The sequence below is a fragment of the Leopardus geoffroyi genome, chromosome D4 (genome assembly GCF_018350155.1).
Source record: "Leopardus geoffroyi isolate Oge1 chromosome D4, O.geoffroyi_Oge1_pat1.0, whole genome shotgun sequence".
NCBI classification, from domain to species: Eukaryota; Metazoa; Chordata; class Mammalia; order Carnivora; family Felidae; genus Leopardus; species Leopardus geoffroyi.
The window spans coordinates 91,499,893-91,525,358 of NC_059342.1; the positions used below are offsets into that span (position 1 = coordinate 91,499,893).

At 62.5% G+C, this 25,466-nt stretch overlaps 1 protein-coding gene and 1 long non-coding RNA gene across 5 annotated transcripts in view; one reads left to right on the plus strand and one right to left on the minus strand.

The window, feature by feature from the left end:
- Window positions 1-498: 498 nt before the first annotated feature.
- BRD3 (bromodomain containing 3) overlaps window positions 499-25,466 on the minus strand; it is a 61,246-nt gene continuing 36,278 nt past the window's right edge. For 2 of the 4 annotated variants that reach the window (XM_045468986.1, XM_045468984.1), the window contains exons 2-12: window positions 19,463-19,787; window positions 18,563-18,700; window positions 17,773-17,920; window positions 16,747-16,961; window positions 14,510-14,881; window positions 11,580-11,708; window positions 9,329-9,520; window positions 7,908-8,149; window positions 3,683-3,975; window positions 2,426-2,551; window positions 499-710 (exon numbers count right to left, since the gene is read on the minus strand). In XM_045468986.1, coding sequence (XP_045324942.1) covers window positions 595-710; window positions 2,426-2,551; window positions 3,683-3,975; window positions 7,908-8,149; window positions 9,329-9,520; window positions 11,580-11,708; window positions 14,510-14,881; window positions 16,747-16,961; window positions 17,773-17,920; window positions 18,563-18,700; window positions 19,463-19,675 — 2,184 coding nt within the window. In that variant the 5' untranslated portion in view covers window positions 19,676-19,787 and the 3' untranslated portion in view covers window positions 499-594. Of the gene's footprint in view, window positions 711-2,425; window positions 2,552-3,682; window positions 3,976-7,907; window positions 8,150-9,328; window positions 9,521-11,579; window positions 11,709-14,509; window positions 14,882-16,746; window positions 16,962-17,772; window positions 17,921-18,562; window positions 18,701-19,462; window positions 19,788-19,997; window positions 20,243-25,466 lie in introns of those variants that run through there. The other 2 variants (XM_045468985.1, XM_045468987.1) reach the window with 2 other exon arrangements.
- On the plus strand, window positions 21,744-23,005 carry LOC123593325. Its single transcript, XR_006710259.1, has 3 exons — window positions 21,744-21,850; window positions 22,503-22,648; window positions 22,959-23,005. It is a non-coding gene; the product is annotated as an uncharacterized LOC123593325 (long non-coding RNA).

Here is a 25,466-nt window from a genome sequence, read left to right on the forward strand (position 1 = left end):
CACCCATCCTCTCCGCGCCCGCCTGCCTCTCTCCCCGCCCCTGCAGAAGCCCTGCCTGGAGCTGGACGGGGCCCCCGAAGCCCGCGCCAGGCTGGCTGTTCTCCGCGCCCCCAGAAAGAGGCGACCCCAGCCGCGAGGCTGAGCTCGGGGCCCAAAGGACAAAGACAGCGCCTGTTTGCCAAGCTGACCGCCTTCCATACAGTACCATCCAGAGAAACTTCCTTTGCAACAATGCGTTCCGGAGCTAGAGACCAGGTGGGGCGTTAAGAGAGGCGTTTCGCAAGAAACCTCAGACCGCATCTGGCATGTTTTTTCTACGGCTGTCAGGTCGGCGCTCGAAGTTACCATCTCCAAGCAACCGAAGTCGGTTACAAAGACTTTATGCAGAGTCGCACCGTCTCATAAAGCCTCACGTACCCACGAGAAAGATCTCTGACCTATTAAAGCAAAAACTGGAAGCTACCATAACACTGAGTTAAGAAGAAAGCCCGCACACCATGGAACAAAAGTAGTATATTAACCATAGAAGGGAACACTGCAGAGTTGGGGCGTGTGCGACGTCGCTGGTTTTGTGCCGTTCTGTGAGTCCAGAGCTCATTCCGAGTCGCTGCTGTCGGAGCTGGATCCGCTGGAACTGCTGCTCCCGGACGCGGACGAGCTGCTGCTGCTGAGCCGGGACGGCCCTCCCGAGGGCGCGGAGCCCGCTTTCTCTGAGGGAGACGCGGCAGGTGAGAGGCGCTCCCCCGCGCACCCCCACGCACCCCTGCACCCGCCAGGCGAGCCCTTCCGGAACGTCCACCGGCGTCACACCGCCACGTCCCGTGCCTCGACCCACCCATTTCTTCGCCCCGTCGCTCGGTCAATATTAACGAATGTTTGTTGAAAAGAATGACCGCGTTAATGAGATCATGGTATGGTAAGAGATGCGCTCGGCCTCTGTCCGGGTTCTGGGCACAGAGCTCCTAAAACCCTTGGAATCTCCGGACGGGGACGTCTTTGGTTATTTGCACGGAGCCCCCTTTACAACACACCCGAGTTTATGCTCATGAGCGACTCAGGGTACAGCTGGTCCCCAGGAAAACCATGTGGAGGGGGCTGGGAACTTTCACCCCCTGGCCCCTAACTCCGGAGAAGGGAGGGCAGGGGAGGTGGAGCGCTAAAATGTTCTCACTCCCCAGAGCTTCCAGGTTGGTGGAGGGGCGGAGGGGCGGAGGGGCGGGGAGGGTGGCGTGCCCAGCGAGGGGAGGGAAGCTCCACGCCCTCACCCCTGCCACGCCTCGCCCTGTGCACCCCTCCCCTTCGGCTGTTCCTGAGTTGTGCCCTTTACAATAAACGACACAGTAAATAAAGCACTTTCCTGAGTTCCGCGAGCCATTCTAGCAAATTATCAAATCCGAGCAGAGGGTCACGGGAACCCCAGTTGACAGGTCGGTGGTAAGGGAGGCCCAGGACTTGCACCTGGCATCTAAGAGAAGGGCGGTCTTTGGGGGTGGACCCCCCACCACGGGGGTCTGAGCGAACCCTACGTAAATAGTGTCAGGACCGAACTGGATGGCTGGACCCCACCCACAGCTGGCGCTGCAGAGTCCGTGTGAGCAGAAGCCCACACACTTGGTGTCAGAAGTGGGAGTAAAACTAGCTCAGAGGTCAACAAAACTAAATATACTCGAGTCTAAAAGAAAACACAGGTGCAACCTGCTAGGAGGATCTGACGGGGCGTGGGGGGAGGTGAGCAGTATAAAGACATCCGCCAGTCACGTGCCGCCTACTCTGCCCTTCCCAGGGGCGATCCAGGGGACCCTCCCAGGCTTCAGAGGGAGCGGGCAGGGCGAGCAGGGCTCGGCAAGGCGGCGGCACCAGCCGCCACACTATCGTGCAGATGGGCCCCCGACTCTGATCACCACCTGGGCGCCACCATCCCTGGGGCTGGGAGAAAATTATTTGCCCTTTCTTACAGGCTCCAGAGGAAAGAGACAACGACTCAAATCACCTGCTCACCTAAAATAAGGCTCTGCGGTCCACAAAGCACAGGGCCTGGCCAGGGGCAGCCGGGAAGAAAGCCCGCTGCCAGGGCCCAGGACCCCAGTCCCTCCCAAGCCACGGGGTCTACCCCCAAAGACCACAGTGAGGCCCTTCCACAGAGTCCTCTCCGGGGGTTCTGGCGTGGGGCGCTTCCACCCACGCCTCCCATCTGCTCAACCTCCCTGCAGGACCGGGGTCCCCAGTTTACAGGCAAGGGACTCGGGGGTTCAAGAGATCGAGAGCTTCACCTAAGGACACACCGCCCCTGAGCCAGTGGCGCCGCAGACCGAAGCCCGGGTCCGCCGGCCACTGCCCTACCGCCGACCCTCCCCCCTCGCCAGCAGCAGCAGGGGCCGCCGGGGGACCCCACGCCTCGGCAGCAGCGTGGCCCACGCACAGGTACCTTTCTTGGCAGGCTTCTTGTTGTTCAGCTGTCCGCTGACATCCTGCAGCCGCCTCTCTAACTCCTTCTTCTTTTCCTGAGCTAACTCCTCCTTCGACTTGGCCGCCTGCTTCTTCCCGCTTGTGGCTGCAGAAGAGCACGGAGCTGAGAAGGCGGGGCGGGGCGAGGGCGGGCAGCCACCCCTGGGGCCAAGATCGCACCCGGCCCGCGGCAGGGCGGCCTCCAGGTGCCAGCCAGCTCCCCCCCTTCCCCCCACCCCCGGATGCTCGCGAGCTGTGCCTGCCCCCCCCCCCCCCCGGCAGGGCCGCCGCCCGAGCTCCCTGCCGGGACACGGACCCCGGCCCGCATGCGCTGTTCCCTCGCCACAGGCACAGCCTTTTCTGCAAACCTCACGCCATCCCCGCTCCACACGGCGCACAGACGGGCGCGTGCCGCTTGGCGACACCGTCCCCCGTGCGGAGGGCAGAGTCGAGACCTGAACGCTGACCCTCCAACTCACAGTTCTCCTCACGGGCGCAGCTCTCCCTCGGCTCGGCCGCCCCGCACGCCTGTGCCGCCACCTCGGAGTCCAAGGGGAACTTACCGAGGGCCCAAAGTGCGTGACTGAGGGGGTCGTGTGACTCCGTCCAGGGGGAAGCAACCGACCCCTCAGAGTGAGGGAGAAAGCCCGATGAGCGGGCCACATGCAGGTGTAGGCGCACGCTGGCTGTTCCCTGGGGCCGGGCACTGCCCAGCTCTCCTGCCTCCTCGGGCCTGTCCTTTCCCTCACTCCCCAGCACCCGCTGCCCCAGGCAGTGCCTCGTCCCCGTCCAGTGCCAATGTCCGTCCTGGGCCTCGCGAGGCCTCTGGACCCTCAACTCCCAGTAAGAGGAAACTGGTCTGCCCCGGCAGGGGGACCATCGAGAGGTCCCCTGCAGCCCTGCTCCAAACGGAGCCTCAGGGAGGCTTGAGGCGAAGGCCTTAGCTGGCACTCGAATGCAGGAGGCTCAGGACCGACCCAGGGGTCCTGCCTGTCCCTGTGACCACCAAGGCATGCACGTGCCGCCCACCTGCCCAAGGGCAGGGGAGGAGGGCCCCCGGCTGAGCCATCAGCACCTGTCTTTGGGGCACATGGCAGGAACAGGGGGAGGAGAGTGACCCACCCCACTTCCTAGCTTACCCCCCCCCCCCCACCGGGCCTACAGAAGAGGAAAGCAGGGGAGGCAGGGGGGAGGAGGACAGAGATGGCAAGCAGAGTGCTCTGCCCCCACAACTTACAGAATGGCTTCCTTTGCTTTTTCTGTAAACAAGACTTGACGTATCTCTCTAGTTCCCGCAACGTGGTGGGTTTCAGAGTCTCAAAGTCAATCTCTATCTCGTCAGGGTTGGAGTCCCTGAGTGAGGGCTCCCGGGACTGGATGATGTGCACCACCCGGCCCAGCTTCTCCCCGGGCAGCCGGTTGATGTCCAGGCTGAGCTGGCGCTTCTCGTCGTAGCTCATGGGCAAGCCCTCTTCCTCCTCCTCCGAGTCGTAGGAGGCTGACGCCTGCTTGCCGCCCTTCTTGGGCTGCCTGAGGGACAAGGCAAAGAACACCGTGGCACAGAGCCCCTGTCCCGTCCCGCTGACCATGCGGAGCCCCTGCCTCTGTCCTCCCATCCCCCGTGGAGCCCCTTCCCCATCCTCCTGTCTCCTGCCCCCCTGCCCCCCACCCCCATGAAGCCCCAGCCTCATCCCCTCTGCCCCTTGTCCCCCCAGCCTCATGGAGCCCCTGCCCCATCCCCTGTCCCCCGTGAAGCCCCTACCCCTGTTCCCCCAGCCCCCATGGAGGCCCTGCCCCATGTCCCTAACCGCCCCCCCGCCCCACCCCGTGGAGCCTCCAGCCCCTATCCCTCCAGCCCCCCTGAAGCCCAGCCCCTTGCCCACGTTCTGTCTGGCCTTCTTCCTCTCCAGAACCAGGCTCTTTTACCAAGGAGCAAGCCCAAAGTGGTGCCCCAGGCAGAGAAGCCAGGTGGGCTGAGGGCTGCATGTGTACCTGCAGAGATACAGAACACGCTGTTCCAGCAGAAGGTGCTCCAAGCCTGAGCCAGGAAAGGACTACGGTGGTCAGCTCCCTTCAACACCCCACGGGCATCTCAAATTCACCTCAAATTCGGCAGGTCAAAAACTGACCTCCATATTGACATAATCCAAAAGGAGACAGGAACGGAGACAGAGGAGTAAAAACCAGAGGGATGACAGAAGACACGGAATGGCAGACCAAAATGCAACTGTAACAATTACTACATTAAACATAAATGGTCTAAAGACACCAACTAAAAGAAAAACAAAGTCAGGCTGGATAAGAAACAAGACCCGACTTACGTGTGGTCCACAAGCCCCGTTTTAAATACAGTGACGGAACCAGGTTAAGAGTAAAGAAATGGGGGAATCAAAGAGTAAAGAAATGGGGGAACCAAAAGAAAGCTGAGCTGCAGTGGGTGTATTAGCGTCAGACAGAGGAGACTTCAGAAAAAGGAATATCGTCAGGAAGAAACAGCACATGGTAAAAGGATCAACTGACCAAGAAGACATCACGGTCCTCAGTGTGCAATGTGTCTAAAATCCAAGCCTCAAAATACATGAAGCAAAACCGGTGGAACCAAAGGAGGCAGACACATCCACCATTACGGCTGGGGACCCAATGATTCTCTCCCTCACATTAATTAATACAACAGATCAGCAAGAAGAGAGAAGACCAACACCACCATCAACCAAATTAACCCAACTGACATGTTTTTGTCTTCTTTCCCCCCCCGACATTTAGGCAACACTACACCCAACAGCGGGAGAACACATATGCAAGTCCACGTGGAACATTCGCCAAATCTTGGCCATAAAATAAATCTTAACAAATTCAAAAGTACTGAGATCACACAAAGTATGTTCTCAGATCCTAATGGAATTAAACCAGAAACTAGTGGGGCACCTGGGTGGCGCAGTCGGTTAAGCATCCGACTTCAGCCAGGTCACAATCTCGTGGTCCGTGAGTTCGAGCCCCGCGTCGGGCTCTGGGCTGATGGCTCAGAGCCTGGAGCCTGTTTCCGATTCTGTGTCTCCCTCTCTCTCTGCCCCTCCCCCGTTCATGCTCTCTCTCTGTCCCAAAAATAAACGTTGAAAAAAAAATTTTTTTAAATATCCTGTGGTCAAAGGGGAAGTCTGAAGAGAAATTAGAAAATATTTTGAACCAAAAAAAATCATATATCAAATTTATAGAGTACAGCTGAAATAGTGTTTAGATAGAAATAGTTATTACTGGGGCACCTGGGTGGCGCAGTCGGTTAAGCGTCCGACTTCAGCCAGGTCACGATCTCGCGGTCCGTGCGTTTGAGCCCCGCGTCGGGCTCTGGGCGGATGGCTCAGAGCCTGGAGCCTGTTTCCGATTCTGTGTCTCCCTCTCTCTCTGCCCCTCCCCCGTTCATGCTCTGTCTCTCTCTGTCCCAAAAATAAATAAACGTTGAAAAAAAAATTTTTTTAAATATCCTGTGGTCAAAGGGGAAGTCTGAAGAGAAATTAGAAAATATTTTGAACCAAAAAAAATCATATATCAAATTTATAGAGTACAGCTGAAATAGTGTTTAGATAGAAATAGTTATTACTGGGGCACCTGGGTGGCGCAGTCGGTTAAGCATCCAACTTCAGCCAGGTCACGATCTCGCAGTCCGTGCGTTTGAGCCCCGCGTCGGGCTCTGGGCTGATGGCTCAGAGCCTGGAGCCTGTTTCCGATTCTGTGTCTCCCTCTCTCTCTGCCCCTCCCCCGTTCATGCTCTGTCTCTCTCTGTCCCCAAAAAAATAAATAAATAAACGTTGAAAAAAAAATTAAAAAAAAATAGTTATTACTAAATGCTTACATTACAAAAGATCTCAAATCAATAAACCTAAGTTCCTAATTCAAGAGAGCAAATTAAGTCCAAAGCAAGCAAAGGAAATAATAAAAATAAGACCATAAACAAAAGGAAGCAAAAGCAGACAAAAACCAATGACGTTAAAAGCTAGTTGTTTCTACGGCCAATAAAACAAATCAATCAATCTCCAGATTCACTGAGAAAAAAGACACAAACTACCACCACCAAGAATAAAAGAAAGGACACATCACTACAGACCCCACAGATGTTACAAGGATAATACAGGCACACAGCAAACAAACCAATGTCCATAAATTCCACAATTCAGGGAAAGGAGCAATGTGTCAAAAGGCACGAATCCCCAAAACTCACCCGAGAAGAAACTGATAAGCTGACTAGTCCCCTAGCTACAAAAATAACTGGGTTCATTGTTAAAAACCTAACAACGAAAACTCCAGGCCTGGATGCTTTTGCTGGGGAGTTCTACTTAATACTTAAGAATGAACACCAACTCTACACATCTACCCAGAAAATAAGAGAGAGCACCTCCCAACTCATTTTTGAGGCCAGTGTTATACTGACACCAAATCCAGACAGAGAGTACGAGAAAATCTGAGGGAGGAAGGGCAAAACCCGAGTATTCCCACCACCACCTCTGGACAATGCTGCCGTCAACCCAGCTGCCAGAGTCCACATGCCTCTGTCCTCTGGCTTCCAGGCACCACGGCCTGTCCCTTTGGCCTCCCACCTCCACAGCCACCCGGGCCTCTCTTGCCTGAAGAACCACAAAACCTCCCAGGGTGTCCTTCCTCCCATTACTGCCTCCCACTGACCCATTCTCCACACGGACCAGGATCTGACCACTTCTAGCTCCAACGCTTCCTGACTCCCCTTCACTGACTCAGGGGATAAAACAAGAAGCCGCAACAAAGCTAGCCAACCTCAGCCACTCCTCTTCCCGACCCACTCTCTGTTCCTCAGTGGAGCCGACCTCATCCTAATTCCCACTGGTTTCTAGAACGCTTCTGCTGGGTTCCATGGCTTTGTCCCCACTGTTCCCGACCCTCGGAACCCTAACCCGACTTGCTCTTGCACAGCGGTCACCCCTCCTCTGGGAAGCCTGCCTTCTACCTTGCGGGAGAGGCATGCCTTCCCCCCGTCCTCCTCTCCCCATTGTCCGGGCAGGGGCAGGCACTCCTCAGGGCAGTGGCTGGTGTGGCAAGAGTGAAGACAGAAGGTAGGCAGACCAGAGAGCAGGATCTCTGCCAAGGTGCAGTGCCCCCAGATCAAATCAGGAAAACATCCCCAAAGCCTGGAGATGCCAAGGTCTGTGCCAGATGGTGCCCGAGATCGAGAGGCTAGCTGCACGGACGGCTGAGCAAGGCCCCCCAGAGCCCAGTCTTCGCAGCAGGGGCCTCATCTGTCCCCCTAGTCTCCCCAAAAGGCGGGAGAGACAAGGACCACCCAGCTCCCATCCCGCTGGATGACGAGAGCCCAGTCTCCGCATCACCAGGACTTGCCCCCAAGGCTCAAAGGCCCAGATCCAGCACCCGGCCCACCACACAAGCACCTAGGACGTGGGGCACTGGGCTCGAGGGGGTCTGAAGGCACTACAGCCCACCTGCTGGCCGCGGCCGTGCTGCTGGCCTTCTTGGCGGGAGGCTTCTTCGGTTGGGCCTGCTTCGCAGGCGGGGCCACCTTGGCCTTCTTGTCGTCCTCGGACTTCGCCTTGTGCCTCTCCTTGTCCTTGTCCTTGTCCTTGTCCTTCTTCTTCTTCTCCTTCTCCTTCTTCTCCTTCTTCCTCTTTGGCTTATTCACTGGGGCCTGCGACAGGGCGGCCAGCTGCTCGTGCACGGCCTTCAGCTGGAAGATAGCAGATGGCTGAGCAAGGCTGCCCTGGGGCTGGCCCAAGGGGGCCACAGGTGGTGGCGGGGACTTTGGGGTGCCCTTGGAGCTACCTCAACCTTGCGGGGAGGTGAGCCAGGGCCACTGGGGCCACACCCTGCTGTGGAAAGGCAGGCAGGTCCCAGAGCAGGTGGCATCGAGCTCCACTCTGCCCTCACTGCCCGTGATGGCTGGAAAAGAGCTGCCTCACCGTCCTCACCGGAAACGCAGCTCACAGGTGGCCAGGAGGCCAGCAGGTGAGCCTGGTGACACGTGCAGACCAGGACAGGTGCATAGTAACAACCTGATAAATCGTAGCCAAGGGTGCCTGGGGGACTCAGTCGGTTAAGCCTCCGACTTTGACTCAGATCATGATCTCACGGTTCATGAGTTCGAGCCCTACTGTCGGGCTCTGTGCTGACAGCTCGGAGCCTGGAGCCTGCTTCTGATTCTGTGCCCCTCCCCTGCTCACGCTCTCCCTCTCTGTCTTTCTTTCAAAAACAAATAAACATTAAAAAAAAAAAAAAAAACAAAACACCTTAAATGGTAGCTAACGTTCTTCTCACCAGGTATCTTCCAGACGAAGGCAAGTCTACATAGAGGCCTGTTAGACAGAGGTCTATTCGTCTGCACGAAGGAGGTTTTCCGCAGCTTCCTTCAGAAGCCACAGGGAGGCCACACGGCAGATGCACAGACTGACCCAGCGCCAGCATCTCCCATCTAAGGTAGCACACACAGCTGGTAGCGTGCTAAGTGCTTTACCCACTTCTCGTTTCAGGGACACCCCCCCCCCCAACATGGGCCACGAGGGGCCACCGTAAGCGGCACCTCGCAGGGGAGGACACGGATCCTCGCGGATCCCAGGCTGCCCGGTGGCTGCACCCAGGGCCACCTTCCCTGTGGCGTCGCCTCTAACGAGGCTCAAGCCCAAGTCCAACGCCAGCCCCACCGTGGTGACCGCGGAGGCACCTGCACTCGGCTCTCGGGCCGCCTCACCCCCGCAGCGGCCGGGGGACCGGCCCCCCTCAGACACTGCCGCGGCGGGCGAGGCACCCGGGGTCCGCCGGGACCCCCGGAACAGCCACCGCAAGCCAGGCGGGCGTGACCCCGACCCGCGGGCGCGGCCGAGGGGCCCCCGGAGCGGACGACTGCCCACACCTGCTCCTGCAGCTCCGCCAGCCTGGTGGCCCTCTCCTCCTCCGAGTCCGAGCTGCCCGAGTCCGAGGAGCTCTCCTCGCTGCTGCGGCTGCTCTCGGCGCCCTTGCTCAGCACGGGGGCCGCAGGGGCGGGCAGCGCCGGTGCCTCCGCGGGCTCGTCCGGCATCTTGGCGAACCGCATCTCAAACACGTCCTGTGGGAGAGCAGGGGCCGCCTGAGGTCCTGGACGCCCACGAGGCGGCCCCTCGGGGTGGGGGACCCACACCCGAGGGCCCCTGAGATGCCCTCGGAGATACACCCACGGCTGCTTGGCAGGCACCCCTCCCCCCAAGCTGCCCCCCCCCCCCCCGCCCCAATCCAGGCCCCGGGCGCAGGTCCAGGGACAGGCCACGGGGCCCCAGCCACAGACACAGCCTTCTAGGAACTGGTCTGAAAGCCCCCTTTCTCAAGCATGCAAACCTTCTAGAGACCGGTGCCTCCCTTTAGCCTCTGGGTCTGAGGCTCTCCGAGGCTGCCCCCCCTGCAAAGCAGCCCGAGTACCTGCCTTTGTCTGACCTGTGACCGACCTCTGTGGGGCCCCCAGCTGCTGGGTCTGGGGGCTGGTTTACTTTCCCCCTTGGGGTCACCTTGGGGTTTTTACTGCTGCATCACATCTCATTTCGATTCAGGCCCAAAAAAAGTTGTCCTGTCAAAGTTGGCTTTCGAAAAGCCCCCCACAGAGCAGGACCCAGGCCCTCAGGAGCACCTCCCAGCCCAGGTCCCCTCTCCCGGCTGCCCAGGTTCATTTCAGATGGGGGCACGCAGCCACGTGGGAGCTCTCCCTCTGCAGAGCTCATCCGGCTGCATCCACACCAGATGACTCACATGAGGAGATGCCACCCCAGTGACGAGCTATCCAGCTCCAGAAGCACCTGCTCCGGGTTCTGGACCCAGACTCTCCTCCTGGGGTAAAGACCGCCCCCAAGACACAGAGGCGCAGAGCCAGGGTCTGGCCGGGCCCTCGCACGTGGCCTGGAGGGGCATGGACCCCAGAGCTGCCCCCGCACCACTGTGCCAGCGCATGCGCTAAACGGCCATCGCTAATCACGGCTCTCGGCCTCTGTGGCTGTGCTGCCGAGAACCACCTTTTGCAGGACAGAAGCGGGGCCTCCGGCCTCCGGCCTCCGCTTGCACACCCGACCTGCCACCAGGGCCGCCTGGCTCCCTTATTAGGCTGAACCGGTGCACCGGGTTCAGAAGCATCACAGAGCAAACACGGAGGGGAATTCTGCTCCGAGGCACGGTGGGTGTGGTCTCAGCACGAAACCGAAACCGCAGACCCTGCGGGCTTTCTCCGGGCATTCTGGGACCACCAAGGCCACTCCGCCCTCCTCCCCAGCGGGAGCCGGTCCACAGAGGGCCCCCCACCCCGCATCAGCACGGCCCCCCCCACAGGAGGACCCAGCGGCACAAAGACAGCTTCTCGGCTTCTCCCCCAACCCTCCCTGAGTCTCGGGTGGTCAAGGGTTCTGAGCAAGATAAACAGAAAAAAGCATTCTAAGCAAAAAACTAGGAACATCTCACGCAACAAACATACTGCGTCCTGGAGAAACGGAAAGCTGGAAGAGAGTGAGTAGAGGTCCACGATTTTTTACTCTTCCCTCCAAAATACTGTTCCAATTACACGACATTTAAAATTCCGCTGCTGTTAACTATGAAAGCAACAGCGCCCATCACCAAGGGAGCATACTGGCCCCCACAGAAACGTGTGCGCAGCACCCAGACTTTGGCCAAAAATCCCACGCATGCATGTGCACACACACACACGTCTGTGTGTGCAAGGTGTGAGAGCACAGGTACACAGTCCCTGCACCAAAGGTCAGGCTCACCTTCCCTACGATTCCCACACCTCGTCCCACAAACCACTTTCAGCGTCAGAAAAGGCCACGCAAACAGCCATCACATACAACCTCCGGCAGCCTCGCTGGCAGCCTCGTGGCGAGGCCCCCCCACACCCCCAGGCACAGAGCTGAGAGCAGGAGAGCTGCAGGAGAATGGACACCCCCTCATCCTCCCCGGCCCAGCTGGAGCGCACGCCCGTCCCGGAGGGCGTGTGCCCGTGGCTCGCCTGTCCGCCCCCGGGGAGAAACGTGTCCCTTGGCATTCCTGGCCAGATGTCCCCTGGGATGCCCATGTCCTTCCCGAGTGCCCACCCTGGGCTGGGTCCCACCTGTGCCCAGAAGGCCCCTCTGCCCGGGAGCGCCTCAGGTTACCTGGAGCTTCCTGGCCATGGCTACCACCTCGTGGTCCGGGGGGTTGTACTTGTAGCAATTGGAGAACATTAACCGGATGTCAGCTGCGAAACCCTGCGCGTCTGGGTACTCGCGGCTGTCCATCTTCTTCTGTAAGACACGAGCGACAGGGTGTGACGGGCGCCACCCCCGCCCAGCAACCCCACTCCCTGCCAGGCCCCGCCTGCATGGACCACTGCCAGCAGCAAGCCCAATAAATAGAGTGAGAGAGAGAGAGAGGGATGGAGGGAGGGAGGGAGGGAGGAAGCAGGACTCGAGGGCTTGGGAGGGGGCTCTGGGACCCCCTGGAACAACACCCCAGAGAGGCCGCTGCCCTGGGTGGAAGGAAAGGAGGCATCCTGGCTCCTGCAGCCGCCACGTAAGCTCTCCTTGCCCTGGTTTCCACACATTGTGTGACATTATACACAGTGAAATCCCTCATGGGGGGAGCTTCAGGGAGGGGCTTCCGGTAAAAGTCACTGCCAACACTGGGCGGGGGGGGGGGGGGGGGGGGAGGGTCTCCTCAGGTCATGGACTGAGACATTCACTTCACCTCTCTGAGGACCCAGACGCCCCCCCACAAGCAGCACTGGACAGTCCTGGCCGACCCAGTGGAACAAGGTGGGGCTGGCAGGGGTGAGACTCAGGCAGGCTGTATGCCGAGCACAGAGGCACCACCATGGACGGGCACAAGCTGCCAGTCAGGGCAGATGGAGGGGAGACTCGGTGAGGGAGCGAGCTCCCTGGCTCTCCCAGGCCCAAGCAGAAATCATCAGTCAGGGACCTCCTGTTGGTGAGGATTGCCCCTCTTCCCTGGGCGCTGAGCGCCACTGCAGCGGGACCCTGCAGGTTAGAGCCCAACCACCTGCTCATTTGAGCCTAGACTAACAGAATCCCGGACTCTGGTGGGCTGAGTGCAGCCCGACTCCAGGACCCTCGGCCTCTCTAGCGCCCTGGATACATGCCCCCTCTCCCACCAGCTGCAGAGCTGCGGACAGCACCCAGGCTGCATGGCTCCAGCGCTCGGCACAGCCTCCCTACCCCGGGAGGCCCGGCTACCGGGCACAAACGGGCACCCGAGACCCTCTTGACTTCTGTACGATTTTCAGGCTCTGGTGCTAACTTGACCGCTGGCCGCCTGGGCGGGGCTGAGGCACAGACAGGCTAAACCTAAGTGCACCGGGGGCCCAAGGAGAGTCGGCGGCTGGCTGGGGCTCCTCGGGGGCTCCCGGATGATGGGTGTTTCTCAAGGGGAGCACCAGAGCAAACCGCCCAGGTCCCCGCAGGACGCGGCCCCCTCCCCACAGCCTCAGCGCTTCCCACTCAGCCTCTCCCTGGCTGTGTGGCCTGGACGTGTGGCTGCTCGCGTCCGGCCTCACGTGCCCCCCAAGGCTCTGGGGATTAAGAAGGGCACGAGTGTCACTGTTGCCAACGACGCCCTCATCTGGGTGACGTGAGCTCTGCCTGGCTCCGCCCACAACTCACCCACCTGTCCAGCCTCAGCTTCCCGGTCTCTAAACAGCAGGGGCGTGTGCAGACGAAAGGCCCAGCCCCAGTACCCCCCAACCCAAGTCCCAGCCAGGTCACTGCATGGGGAGAACGAGACGGGCAGACAGCCCTGTCTGGGACTGAGGGGGCCAGCCACCTGCTGTCAGCCTGGAGCCAGGACCCCACAGACCCTACGGAGGGAGAGAGCCTCCACGAGGTGAGCGCTCGGCCTCCAAGAACTGCATCTGGGAGCGCGTGTTCCCGCCGCCCCACAGTCAAGACTGGCTAGAGACACGAGCCGGCCTCGGCCAAGCACGAATCTGAAGCACGGTTAGCAATCTTCCCCGGGGAAGGGAGGCAGCCACAGAGCTGGGATCTGCTCTCCACCGGCCTCTGCCTTGCTGGCACCTTTGCGTTCGTCCTGCATTTGTACTGACTCATGCTGGTCACGAACCATCCAAAGCCAAGGGTACCAGGCTCCCAGTGGGGGCAGGACCTAAGGTATCTGAGGAAGAGGCTTGGTCACTCGAATGCTTCACCAAGCGCCACCACCGAGGTGGGGGGGGGGGGGGGGGGCGCGGACAGCCAGGTCTGTCCTGCCTGAAACCCACACGTGCCCGGGGGAGGAGGGTCCAGTAAGGAGACTCTGCCCGAGTCTGGCAACACTGGGAAACGAGGCAGAATGACGGAGACCAGCCGTTCCAGGGCCAGACCCTATCCGTGCAAAGGCGCCACCACTCCCCTTTGTGGGGTGGCTCTTGGGGCCACACGGGCAGCTTGCAGAGGAGGTGGCCTACAGTCCCCCACTGCCAGGGGCGTTCCTTGGAACCTCGGGAACCAACACCGGGCCGGCTCGGAGCGCTCTCTGAGGCCGGAGACGGGGGGAGGGGGGCAGGTGTGCTGGGGCCCAAGCCCGATCGGGACAGAGGGTCAGGAACCCCACCTGTGTGTGCTCAGGGAAGACCCCTGGGAGCTCGTCCCAGCCCTGGGTCTGCTGCCCTTCGGCTGCAGCCGCCCCCCGGGCACTTTCTCTCCCCGGTCTCTGCTTGTAACACCGGCCTGGCCTGGTGCAACACCCGAGAAAGCCCCGGGCGGAGCCCCTGACACGGGAACCGGGGGGGGGGGCGCCGGGCTCTCGGTCTCAGCTCTGCCACCTGCCCCACTCCGAGACCCCGGTCTGGCCAGTGAGGGCGTGGGTCGCCCGAAAGGGCCCCCTTGCTGAGGTCACGGAAACCGCAGACGCGCCGGCACGGGACGCGGGAAGGAGAGCGCAGACCCGGGTGCAAGCGGGACGAGGACCCCGGAGCCGCAGGCTCAGCAGGCAGAACGCGCGCCCCCCCCCCCCCGCCCCCGGGCCCGCGGGACGCCTGCGGCCAGCGGTCATCGCGCCAGCCCCGCCCTGAGTGGGCCCCGCGTCCGCGTACCTTGACGGTGCTGAGGTCCATCGGGTGCTTGATGATGTCGTGGTAGTCGTGCAGCTCTAGCGCCTCGGCGTCCACCGGCTTGTAGAAGGGCCAGGCGTAGGCCGCGTGCTTCTTGGACAGCATCTCCTTGAGGATGCTGTCGCAGTGCCGCAAGTGCTCCGACAGCTTGCCCTTCTTGCCCGCGTGCTGCGGCACCTCGCCGTCCTCCAGGTCCTTCTTGGGCGGCTTGATGGGGCGGCCCCCGCTCTCTCGCCGCGCCACCACCTTGGCCTGCTTGGGGTCTGACAGCGGCGGGGGCGACTCGCTCCGGCTCGCGGTGATGGCCGACGTCGTGGGCGTCGTGGTGTCTGCTTTCCGCTTCACACCCTTTTTCTGCGACAGCGACGACGCGACCGGTGAGCCCCGGGCACGAGGACGCGGGTGGCTGCAGCCGCGCTCCCAGGGCGCTATCGGCCAGGCACCGAGCAAAGCGACCGCGCGCGCACGCGCATGCACAGCCACACCCGTCCTCCCGCTGCCCCCCACCCCCGCGGCACACGGGACGCCGAGGCTCAGAGGGGCCACGTTTCAGGCCCAAGGTCACACAGCTGGTAGTGGTGAGGCTGGACTCGGAAACCGTCCCCCGAGCCGCCCCTCTGAGGGCCCTGCGCGTTTGCCCCCAGGCCTCCGAGGCTCCGGTCACACCCCAGCAGCGTGAGGCTGTCACGAGCGACTCGGCTGCCTCTGTCTGACCTCGGGGGCCGTGCTGGCTCCAGAGGCCAGCATGACCAGGATGAGCCCAGGACCGGGATCGTCCCCAAGCGGGACTCGGGCTAAGGGACAGCAGAGATGAACGGGATTCCCCGCTCTTAAAGGCCAGTGTTTGGAAAGCCCCAGATCAGGGCCTCAAAGCTGGGGCTCCAGGGGCAGCCACGGTGGAGCAGGCCGAGGCCCGGAGGCAGGAAGAGCGGGGAGGGCAGGGTTGCAGCCGCGGGTCTCGGACCAAGGACTCCCAGGGGCTGACTGGGCAAGTGGGGACTTTCACCCCAAAGGCAGCGGGAGCCACAGAGAGCTCTTTTCCCCGAGGAGAGGGATTGTTGAAACGACCAACAGAGCCTTTTGCAGGCGTGTGCAGGGCACTCACACGGGCTGTGCCCGGTGAGGGAGAACCTGTTAAAGCCCGGGAGTCCTGGGGCGTGCGCGTCTCTTCAGGCACCGGGCCGGGGGGCCCACAGGCATCACGGTGTGTGCCACGGCCAGGGCTCAGTGCGTCCCCGCCTCCCACACAGGCAGAGGCGCCCCTCGGAGCCGCAGCGCCCGGGCTGACGGCCTCACGGGGATCTGCTCCCTGGGGCGCCGCCACGGTCTCCGCCCCGGCCAAGCCACTGCCCCCCGGCTGGCAGGGGCACGAGCTGGCGGTCCACAGACACTCGTGGGCACCCACAGGACGCCAAGCGCGTGCCACAGAGGCCCGGCGGAGAGCTCATCTGGCCATGGCAAACAGGACACGCTCCAAAAACAGCCGGGCACTGTGCTCGGCAGCCTGGCCAGGCGCCGCCCGGGAAAGAGCAGGCGGTGAAGACCACGGGGGAGGGAAAGCAACGGAGGGGGCGTTTTACCTTGGGGGAGCCACTTAACCCCTCTGAGCGCCTGCTTCCTCATCTGTAAGATGGGGGAAATACTGTCTGCCCCAGAGGGCCGCTGTGAGGGGCAAACGGAAGACACACGTCAGCGTCCGGCACGCGGCCTGCCCCAGACCTCACGGGGAGCACCGGCTCTGAGCCCAGACCCGGCCAGGACGGTCCCCGCCACGGAAGTGCCAGCCACACCGGGGGGACGGATGGTGCCGGAGCTCACGCCAGCAGGGGCGGGTGCAAGGCCCCCCGTGACGCACCCGGGCCACTGCCCTAAATGCAAGCGTGAGCGGGGGAGCTGCAGGTCCCTCCACGCTGCTCCCCACACCTTCCCACAGGACCCTTGCACAGCGAAGACCGAGCCTTCAGGGCCAGAGAAGTGGGGGTTCAGCACAGCCTGCCCTCACCAGCTGTGTGACCTAAAGCCACCCGAGCCTCGGTCTCCCCGTCTGCATCAGGAGCACGGAGAGAACCAAAGTCACGTGTACCCAACACCCGATAAGCAGTCGGTGCCCAGGGACAGGTGGCCGTGTGCTTCCCCGGCCCGCCCCACACCTGCCCGAATCCAGGAACCCCGGCCTGGCCATCAGACAGCCGGCTGACCTCGTCCCCAGGGACGCTCACCTTGACGACAGGCGGTGTGGGAGGGACCACGGGGATGATGGGCGTCGAGGGAGGAGGTGGGGCGGCGGCTGGGGGGACGGGGACCGACGTGATGTTTGCAGTAATGGTTGGCACAGGGGTGGCGGCAATGACGGGCGTCTGGGAGACGGTGGGGGGGACGCTCTGAAAGGGGGCTGCTGGGGTGACAGAGGACACGGCCGCCACTTGCTGCGTACCTTGAAGGCAAGGAAAACACGTTGAACACACCAGGCTCTACCTGCCAGCCAGCTTCTAGAAGCTTCTAGAAGCTTCCTGGACCATCCCCTCCAGCCGGAGCACTCCGGCGCCAGGGAGCCCCTCCCCGAGGCCCCGGCCCTGAACCTTGGCTGCCTCCACGGAACACACCTCCCCAGGCTCTCCCTCTGGCCAGAGACTAAAATCTCAACAAGGAAGCTGGACAAGGGGCAGCCTGGGAGGAAGGGCCGGGCGTGGGACCGCGAAACCGGAGGTTAACTCAGACTCCACCTCTAACCAGCTGAGAGACCCAGGCAGAGCTCCTTAACCACCCACAGTCCCATCTGCGAAGTGTGATGGCCGGCGGTGTGGGGGACCCACTGCGGCCTCCCCCGCCAGCCTCTCCATCAGGGCGCACCTCGGTTCCAGGTTCCGGCCAGGTAAGACCCCCAAGGCTCCCAGTGCTAATCCCCACTGCCCTCTCGACAGGGCACACAGCCCCTCTCCTGTCACAGAGAACGCCACACATGCCAGAGAGGCAAAGTCCTGGGGGGACACAAGGACCTCCTGTCCAGACTGCTGGAAGAGGTGGTCTCAGAGGATGGGGACATGGCAAGACCACAGTCTCCCCACAACAGCAGGCTCGAAGGCAGACAGTAACAGGCCACCAAGGGCCGGCGGGACCTCAGACAGCCCCGACTCGACAGACAGGGAAACTGAGCTCAGAGGGGCCGAGGGACCCGCACGAGAAATGCTGCTGTCAGTCCCCGGGGGGTGTCAGGATAAAGGGACCGTGCCCGTCCGCCCCTTTACCTGCGCTCTGGGTTCCGCCAGCCGGCTTCCGGCCTTTGCCCTTCGGAGCAGGGGGTAATAATTCAACTTCCTCCTGGGGCATCTGGGCCACTTTCTGCAGAAAAATTTTCTCTAAGGCTTGGGCCATTAGCACTATGTCATCTGTGGGCTGAAGACACAGGGGGAGCCAAGGTCACTTGTCGGGAAAGGAACCACGTGCTCGCCAAAGACATCGCTCGTTGTAGCTCAAGAAAACACTGACTTGAGAATCTGTTAAGAGATTCGCTAGGGCGGGAGGCGGGAGGAGGCCAGAGGGGCGCATCCCGCTGTGGAGACGGGAAGGGTAACAACCACCCTTCAGGCCATCGCGTGGAGGAAACACAACTTTCTACCCGCTCCCACTCCATTTGTCTCTGCTTTATCACGTCATTATCGAAAACGGCGAAACCCCCACGGATGTAGGGTCCCGTGGACCTTCCCTAATCTACTCTTCCCGCTGGAAACCACTGCGTGGACACACTCCCTCATCGTGCAGGGTCCTCGCCGTCTCGGGCGGCTGCACACACGCGAGCCCGCATCTCTACGGGAGGGGTGTCTAGGTCCGAGGGCGCGGACGGTTTGAAGCATTTGGTTCCCTAAACTCCTTCTGAAAAGGCTGTTCCCACCTTTACCTCCCCTCCCCCAGGGTGGGGGGGGGGGCAGTGCGGGCAGCGTGTGGGACCCTGAGTGGGGACGGTGGCCAGAAGGGCGGAGGGCCAGGGGGTGACGTGCCCGGCCCCGAGGGCCCTCCCGCGGCCACGTGCGTCCTTACCTTGTTATAAATGTAACAGTTTGTGAACATGGTGTTGAAGTCCTGCATACACTCGCTCGCGCTCCAATAATAACTGTTTTCTAGTCTCTTCTTGATAGTCCCCATGTCCATCGGGTTCTTTATTATCTTATGATAATCCTAGGAAAGAGATTTTCAGAGGCGTCATCAGCACCCACCGCGTGGTCATTTCCGCTGTTCCCGAGGACAGTGACTGCACGCCGCACGGTGTCTTCAGGTGAGTCAGGCGCCAGGCCCGGGTCAAAGGCAGGATGTGGGGCGAGCGCCCGGCCAGCCGCAAACCCCTCCACGCCTCCCGCCCGACGGCTTCTGCCTACATGGGAGGTTCTTAGAGACGCACGCGACTGTGCAGCCGGAGCAGGCCCCAGAGCTGACTGGCATTCTAGAGACGGGGCCAAGCCCCCTCCCGGATTCCAAACCAGGGGTCCGCCAGAGGCCGGTGCCGAGCCGGGCCCAGAACCCAGACCACCAACTCCTGGCCCTGGGCTTCGCCTTCAAATGCTCAGTTTTTCTCTACTTGGGTCCAGATGGGAAACCCATCGGATGGATGGCCCGCGCTGAGGCTGTGCTGGGGCAGCACCCCGGGAACGTGACCCCAAGGGGCGGGTGCAGCGCTCTCCAGGAGGGTACACGGGAACAGAAGGAAGACGGGTGAGTCCTGGCTCCTGCTCCCGCCCTCTCCAGCCCGTAGGGCTCAGGTCTCTACACTCGGTGCCCTGCTCCCTACACTCGGGGACACGGCCCTCCCACTCCCACCGCCGCTCCTTGGACACCAAGGGCCACGGGCTGTGCCTGGCTTACCGGCACCACCGCTGCCTCGGCCCGAGGGGCGGTCCGTCCAGGAACGGGGCCACAGGGGCGCAGGGATGAGCGGGTACTCACAGGCAGGTTGAGCTTGATGGCGTCCACGGGCTGGTAGAAGGGCCAGGCGAACTGGTGCTTCCAGAGCGTCTTCACCACCACATTCTGCATGTACTGTAGCTGGTTGGTCTTGCGGCCCGGCTTGGTGGGGTTGGAGACCTCCGGCGGGGGCGGGTTCACAGGGCCCGGGGCCGCCGGGATCCCCGTGGGGGCGACCGTCGCGGTGGTGGACATCCTCCGCTGCTCGCTCACTGGCCGTCACAGCAGCGGCTCGGGGACGCCCTGGCTTCCACTGTGCTCCTTTCGGAGGCCTGACGTCCCATTTCTGGGCCCAGCTGGGCAGCACCTACGGCGGGGGGGGGAGGTACGGCAGAGACGGGCCGGTCACGCAGGCCCCACCGCCTCTCCCAGCCCCACGGACTCCCGAGTGGTCGCAGTGAGGCCAATTCATCTTGCTCACGATGGTCGCCCTGGTCAAACCAGCCCTCCCCTGTCACCCAACCACTCTAACTACGGCTCTCAGGCTGGGGCAGGGAGGTAACAGAACACGGGCCACCTGGCCACGCGGGCAACGCAAGGGCGGGAAGGCGGCCGTCCGGGCACACAGCAGCGGGGGGAGGCGGTGGCCCCGGATGCGGCCACTCCCGGCTCACTGCCCACCAACTGCCTGCCTACTGGGGGCGGACTCTGACTGTTCTTGGCCGTGGCACCTTTGGGGGAATGATTCACACGTAGAGACGGCTACAGCATCGACCCCGCAGAGCCGAGCCGGGCAGGCAGGACGTGTGCGGAACCACGCGCGGCGTGTGGAGCTGGGCCCCCGGGGCAGCGAGGTTCTGACGTAACCACGAGAACGGGTGCTGGTTTGTGATGGCGGGCGGGGGTATGACACGCCCGGCCCCGGGCCAATCGGGAGGGCAGGGGAGGGCACCCCCCACCCTCCTCTCTCAGTAAATGAGGGGCTGCTGTGGACCTCCCTCCCCCCACCCCCCGCCAACTTTCAGGGATGCCCTCCAGGCTCACGACTGGAATCCAAGATGATTAACTACACCCCAGAACTCACAGGCCGGCCCCGACATCGGAGCCCCAACATATCCCGGGGGCTAGCCGGCGGCCCCGCTTTTACTCGCGAGTGGACTGTTTACTTTACGAGTGGACTGCTGACTGCCTGTGGAATGAGCACCGGGCCACATTTCTGAGCCCTGCTACACTCCAGGTTTCTGTGTGTCCCAGTCCCCATCACAATATCCAGACGGGTCGGGGCTGGGTGGCAGTGCCCTCTGCATGAGGGGCCGGGGGGCACCGGGCCGGCACACGTCAGTGACCGCAGTCAGCCACCCTGCCCACCACTTGCAAAAGCGGATGGTTAAGACCTGGGGAGTTCTGTGAGCTGGTTAGCACCCTGTGGGTAGCTGGCCACCTGCCACGTGGGCGTGTTCACGCCAAAGTAACGGGCTCCTACTACAAACCACTGCGAGCGGCGTGAAGAGGGCAGGGGCATCTCTGACGCACCAAGCAGACCGGCGGTGCATTCGAGGGACACCCTGGAACCACCACCACGAGGCGCCGCGCCCAGCACCCTGGGGAGCCCACAGCCCCACCCCCCCTTCCACGCACTTCCGCGGTGAGCCGGCGCCTCTCCCGCTCCTCCGGGTCGCCAAGCCTGGGCAGCAGCACGGTCGGCATGGTGTCCTCGGCCCCCGCCAGCGGCTCAGCGGGGAGGGTGGCCGTGCCAGCTCGTGCCAATGCTATGAGGGTGGGTCTTGACCACCAGAAAGGTGTCGGAGCCGGGCGCAAACCTGGGTCGTGCTCACGCCCCGCGGCCCCACCCCCACTCCTGGCAGGTCAGCCCACGCTTGGCCTGAGCACCACTGCCACCTGCTGGGATCCCTGTGAACCCCCTGCCGCCAGCCCTCCTCGCCAGCCCTCCCCGCGCATCGCATCTGGCAGGGGGGTGGGCCTAGGCCACCCGGCCCAGGAAGCCAGGGAACAAGTGGGATGCAGCCAGGGGCTAAAACACGATCTGGGGGTCTGGGGGGGACACGGGCCAACCACCCCCCGCCCCAAGCAGGAGGACAGATGGGCACTGCTCACCGCAGGGACACGCTCAGAAGGCCACCAGGACTGAAGAAATGCCCCAAGGCCTCCCTCCCTCCCTCCCTCCTCCGACCACTGCTGCTCTAAACCCGGGGCTGAGCAGGGAGCCAGCGTCGGCCACAAACACTGGAACGCGTCCCCAACCCTGCCTTCAGGGGAGTGCCCAGGGGCAGACCAGCAGCCGCTGCGACCTGGGGCCCAGACGGCGCCACGGAAGCTCCTGCACCGAAGGTCAGCGGTCACTACGGGCCACAGGAGGCCTTCCACGGTGGCCCGAGGTGAAGCCCGCCTCCAGCTCTGCTCAGGGGCCCGGTGAGACGTGCAGGAGGGGCCCAGCACCGTCCAGCCCAAGACGCCCCACGATCTGTGGGGACTGTGACGGCGATGGGCCCTCCCCCTTCCTGCAAACACTCTACTGAACCCGGGCGGGGACACCCCCCCCCCCAGACCCCTGCAAATACCTGAGGGTGATAGCACCCAGCCCTCGGCCTCTCACGCCTCCCGGGAGCCGGTCCTCCTTCCCCGGCAGCCCAGGCACCAGCTCAACGGGGAGGAAGGAAGGGCAGCCAGAGCAGAAGAGGCTGGGGACCCCCCCACAAGCCCTTCCAGCCCAGGTGCCAGGACCCACCTCTCCAGAGGAGGCTGGACAGAGAACTTGGGCCACACACCTCCAATACCTGATGCCTGGGAGGCACCCGTGGAGGGAGGGGGACTCAGGGAGAGGCCCCCTGGTCCTGGTCATAAAACCGCACAGGCACCTAGCGTCATCCCCTCCGGCGTGGCGGGCAGCGTCGAGTGGCCGCAGCCCCGCAGGCGCACGCACACCGTCACCCCTCGATATGGAGCCGAGGCCTGGGCGTCGGTCACCTCTGCTCCAAGCGCAGGTGGACGGCGGGTCCAGGACGAGCAGGGCCGCACTGAAAGCCTGGCCTTGCCTTTCCCCCTGGACACTTCTCCGGGCCAGGCGGTGGCCTCACAGACGCTGACGAGGACGAAGGAGGGCCACAGGCCACCCTGGGAACCCCCACCGGGAGGCGGATGATGGGCAAGGACCTGCACACCAGCCCGCGAGGCCGTGGGCTCTCACTCTCTGCTTGGGTTTCTGAACAGGTAGGTTGTGTTTAAAACCCGTTTCTTTTGCAAAAGGAAGAGCATACAGGAATTTCCATTTCGAAAAAACCGCTCGAGCACCAGCCGACCCCAGTCCTGCACTCGGTTCACGGCCAAGCGTTCGGAGCGCCCGTTTCTCCTCCGAGGCCTGGGGCCGCGGACCTGGGGTCAGGGGAAGGGCTGAGCAGCCCAGCAAGCTCCCGGAAGGGGAAGCCCCAGGGCCACCTTGACCCCAAAGTCCAGGGTGGCACCCAGCAGCGTGGCCAGCCCCTGGGGTCCCACCGGCCACACCCAGGCTACCCGGACCCAGCCCCCCCCTCAGGGCAAAGCACAGGACAAGACCCAGAGCACGCGAGCATGGCTCCTACCACTCAGCCCGGAGGCACACGGAGCCCGCACACTATCCATCAGCCTCCCTGGGTGGGATCAGGGCTGCGTTCTGAGACCAGGAAGCAAATGATGCTTCCAGAAAGAAATTAAAACTTGGGGTGCCTCGGTGGCTCAGTCGGTTAGGCGTCCGACTTCGGCTCAGGTCATGATCTCACGGTTCCTGAGTGTGAGCCCCACGTCGGGCTCTGTGCTGACAGTTCGGAGCCTGGAGCTGCTTCGGATCCTGTGTCTCCCTCTCTCTGACCCTCCCCCGCTCACACTCACGTCTCTCTCTCTCTCTCTCAAAAGTAAATAAAACATTTAAAAAAAAACCAAAAAAACAAAAAAAAACTCACACGGACCACTAGCCGACCCCCTCACAGGGTTCAGCCACGAACTAAAAACCTGTAATGGACAAAGCGCAAGATGACAGGGAGGTTTAACGTGCTGTGAAGGTCGGCTGCCGTGGAATCCCGCGGCAACAGCTCCCAGGGTGGCCACCGGTCCCCGGACGCCCACAGCGCCCCGAGCAGCCTCTCCCTGGGACGTGTCCAGGAGCAGGGCCGACCCCACCAGCCAGCACCCACCACCCGCGGGCCCCCCTCGCGGCTGCCCCCCCCACCCCGGGCGAGGCTGTGGTAGCGGCAGAGAAAACACCGAGAGGCACGCGGAGCGGCCGGCTGCGGCCACGAGCCCCTCTCCTCTGCTGGTGCCGAGACGCGCGTGTGACCTATGAGGTCAGTGACCGTGCAGGCTCACAGATGACAAGGCTGAGGCTCCCTGCCCTCGGCGTGTTTCCTGAGCTGGGCATTCGAGGGACAGGACCCAGGCAGCCGAAGAAGGGGACGGTCCTGCTGTCACCACACCGACATCAAGGGCACCAGGCCAGGGGGGCCGCACAGAGGGCGGCAAGGAGCACCCGCCCGGGTCTCCACACCAGGGTTCAAAACTCGGCTCTCCTCACTGGCCGACCTCCAGCATTGCCGTCACCCTACCGAGCGCTCCCCAACCAGCCCCACGGACAGAAACACGGGCGGCATGGCTTCCCACCCACGAGGATATGGAGACCAGGGACATCCTGGCCGACTCTGGCATGTCGGGCTGGAAGAAAATTAGGTGCCCTGGTTCCCAAGTCACCCGGGGAGGGGGACTCAGCACAGCCAAGGGCCGGGGACCACAGCCGTGAGTCTCTGTACGCCCATTACGGGATGCTGTGCGGACACGCGGAGGTCACACGCGGGACAGACGTTGAAAACATGTCCGCCTAAGGTAAACACAGCCTCGCACCTCACCTCCGTGTCCCGGCGGACCGGGACCGGCCCCTCAACGTCCTCCCAACCCCACACGTTATGACCATGAGCCACCCGGCCAGCCACGCACACAGAAGCATCCCATGTGTCAGAGGAGCAGGGAGGCTCCTGCCGCACCCACTGCTCTCCCCCAGGCCTGCCCCTCCGGGTGGGCGCCAGCCCCTCTCTGCCCCAACAGGCCTGAGCTCCCTGCGGGAACACGGGACACCCCTGCCCCGCCCCTCGGCCACGCCAGATGGGGGGAGAAACAGCGGGGCAGAAGCCCGCCCTGCTGCACTGGCGGGGGACAGAAGACAGAGAAAACTGCCGGCTTGGCTTGTTCCTGCATCTACTGCTGGGGACCTCCGGCACCTCCTCGAGGGAGTCTCCAGTGGGGGCGCCCTGGGGCCCCCAAATCGAGGCGGAAACAAAGGCAGACTGGGGCACCAGAACGGTCCAACCCCATTGTAGCTGGGTGGATCCGCGTGACACGGAAGGCTGCCCGTCCCTGGGGTCAACTTCTACACCCACCTGGGACTCCCAGGTCGCACGGAAGGGGACAGGCCTGTGCTGCTCCATTGCACACTCCAGGCAGTCACGGGCGGGCGAGGGCTGCTGGGTGATGGCCCCGGACCCTGGCGCCTGAGCCAGGCTGCAAAGTGAATCGAGGGGCGTTTCCTTCAACACTCTTTGATAATCTTTTGGATTCAGCGTTAGGACTTTGGGGGCAGTAGAGGTATTGAGGCTTTAAGTTTTCTGGAGCTCCTATCTTCCAGAGACGGGCGCTCAGAGTCTTATGAATGAAACACGCCCAGGGCTTGCTTCCCGATAGTGGGGGTGGAGCCTGAAAATGAGTGGGGGTCTGGAGACAGGACAAACCAGGAGAAGCTGGGCACCCTGGGGTCTATGGACTGCACTGGAAGCTCCTACAGCACCAGAACAGGGTGAACCCCTTTTCCTTGGGTGTTCAGGACCCTGCAACCCCCCCCCCCACCCCGCTCACAGCAGCTGTGAGATCTGGGGGACATGACCTTGCTCCCCACTCCCCCCTCACCTGGCTAGGAAGAGGACCCCCGTGCAGGTCCGAAGTGCGGGAAGTGTGGGTGCCAAAGAGACCCCAGCACCTTCAGACACGGGACGTGTAGAATCTGTAAGCTGCC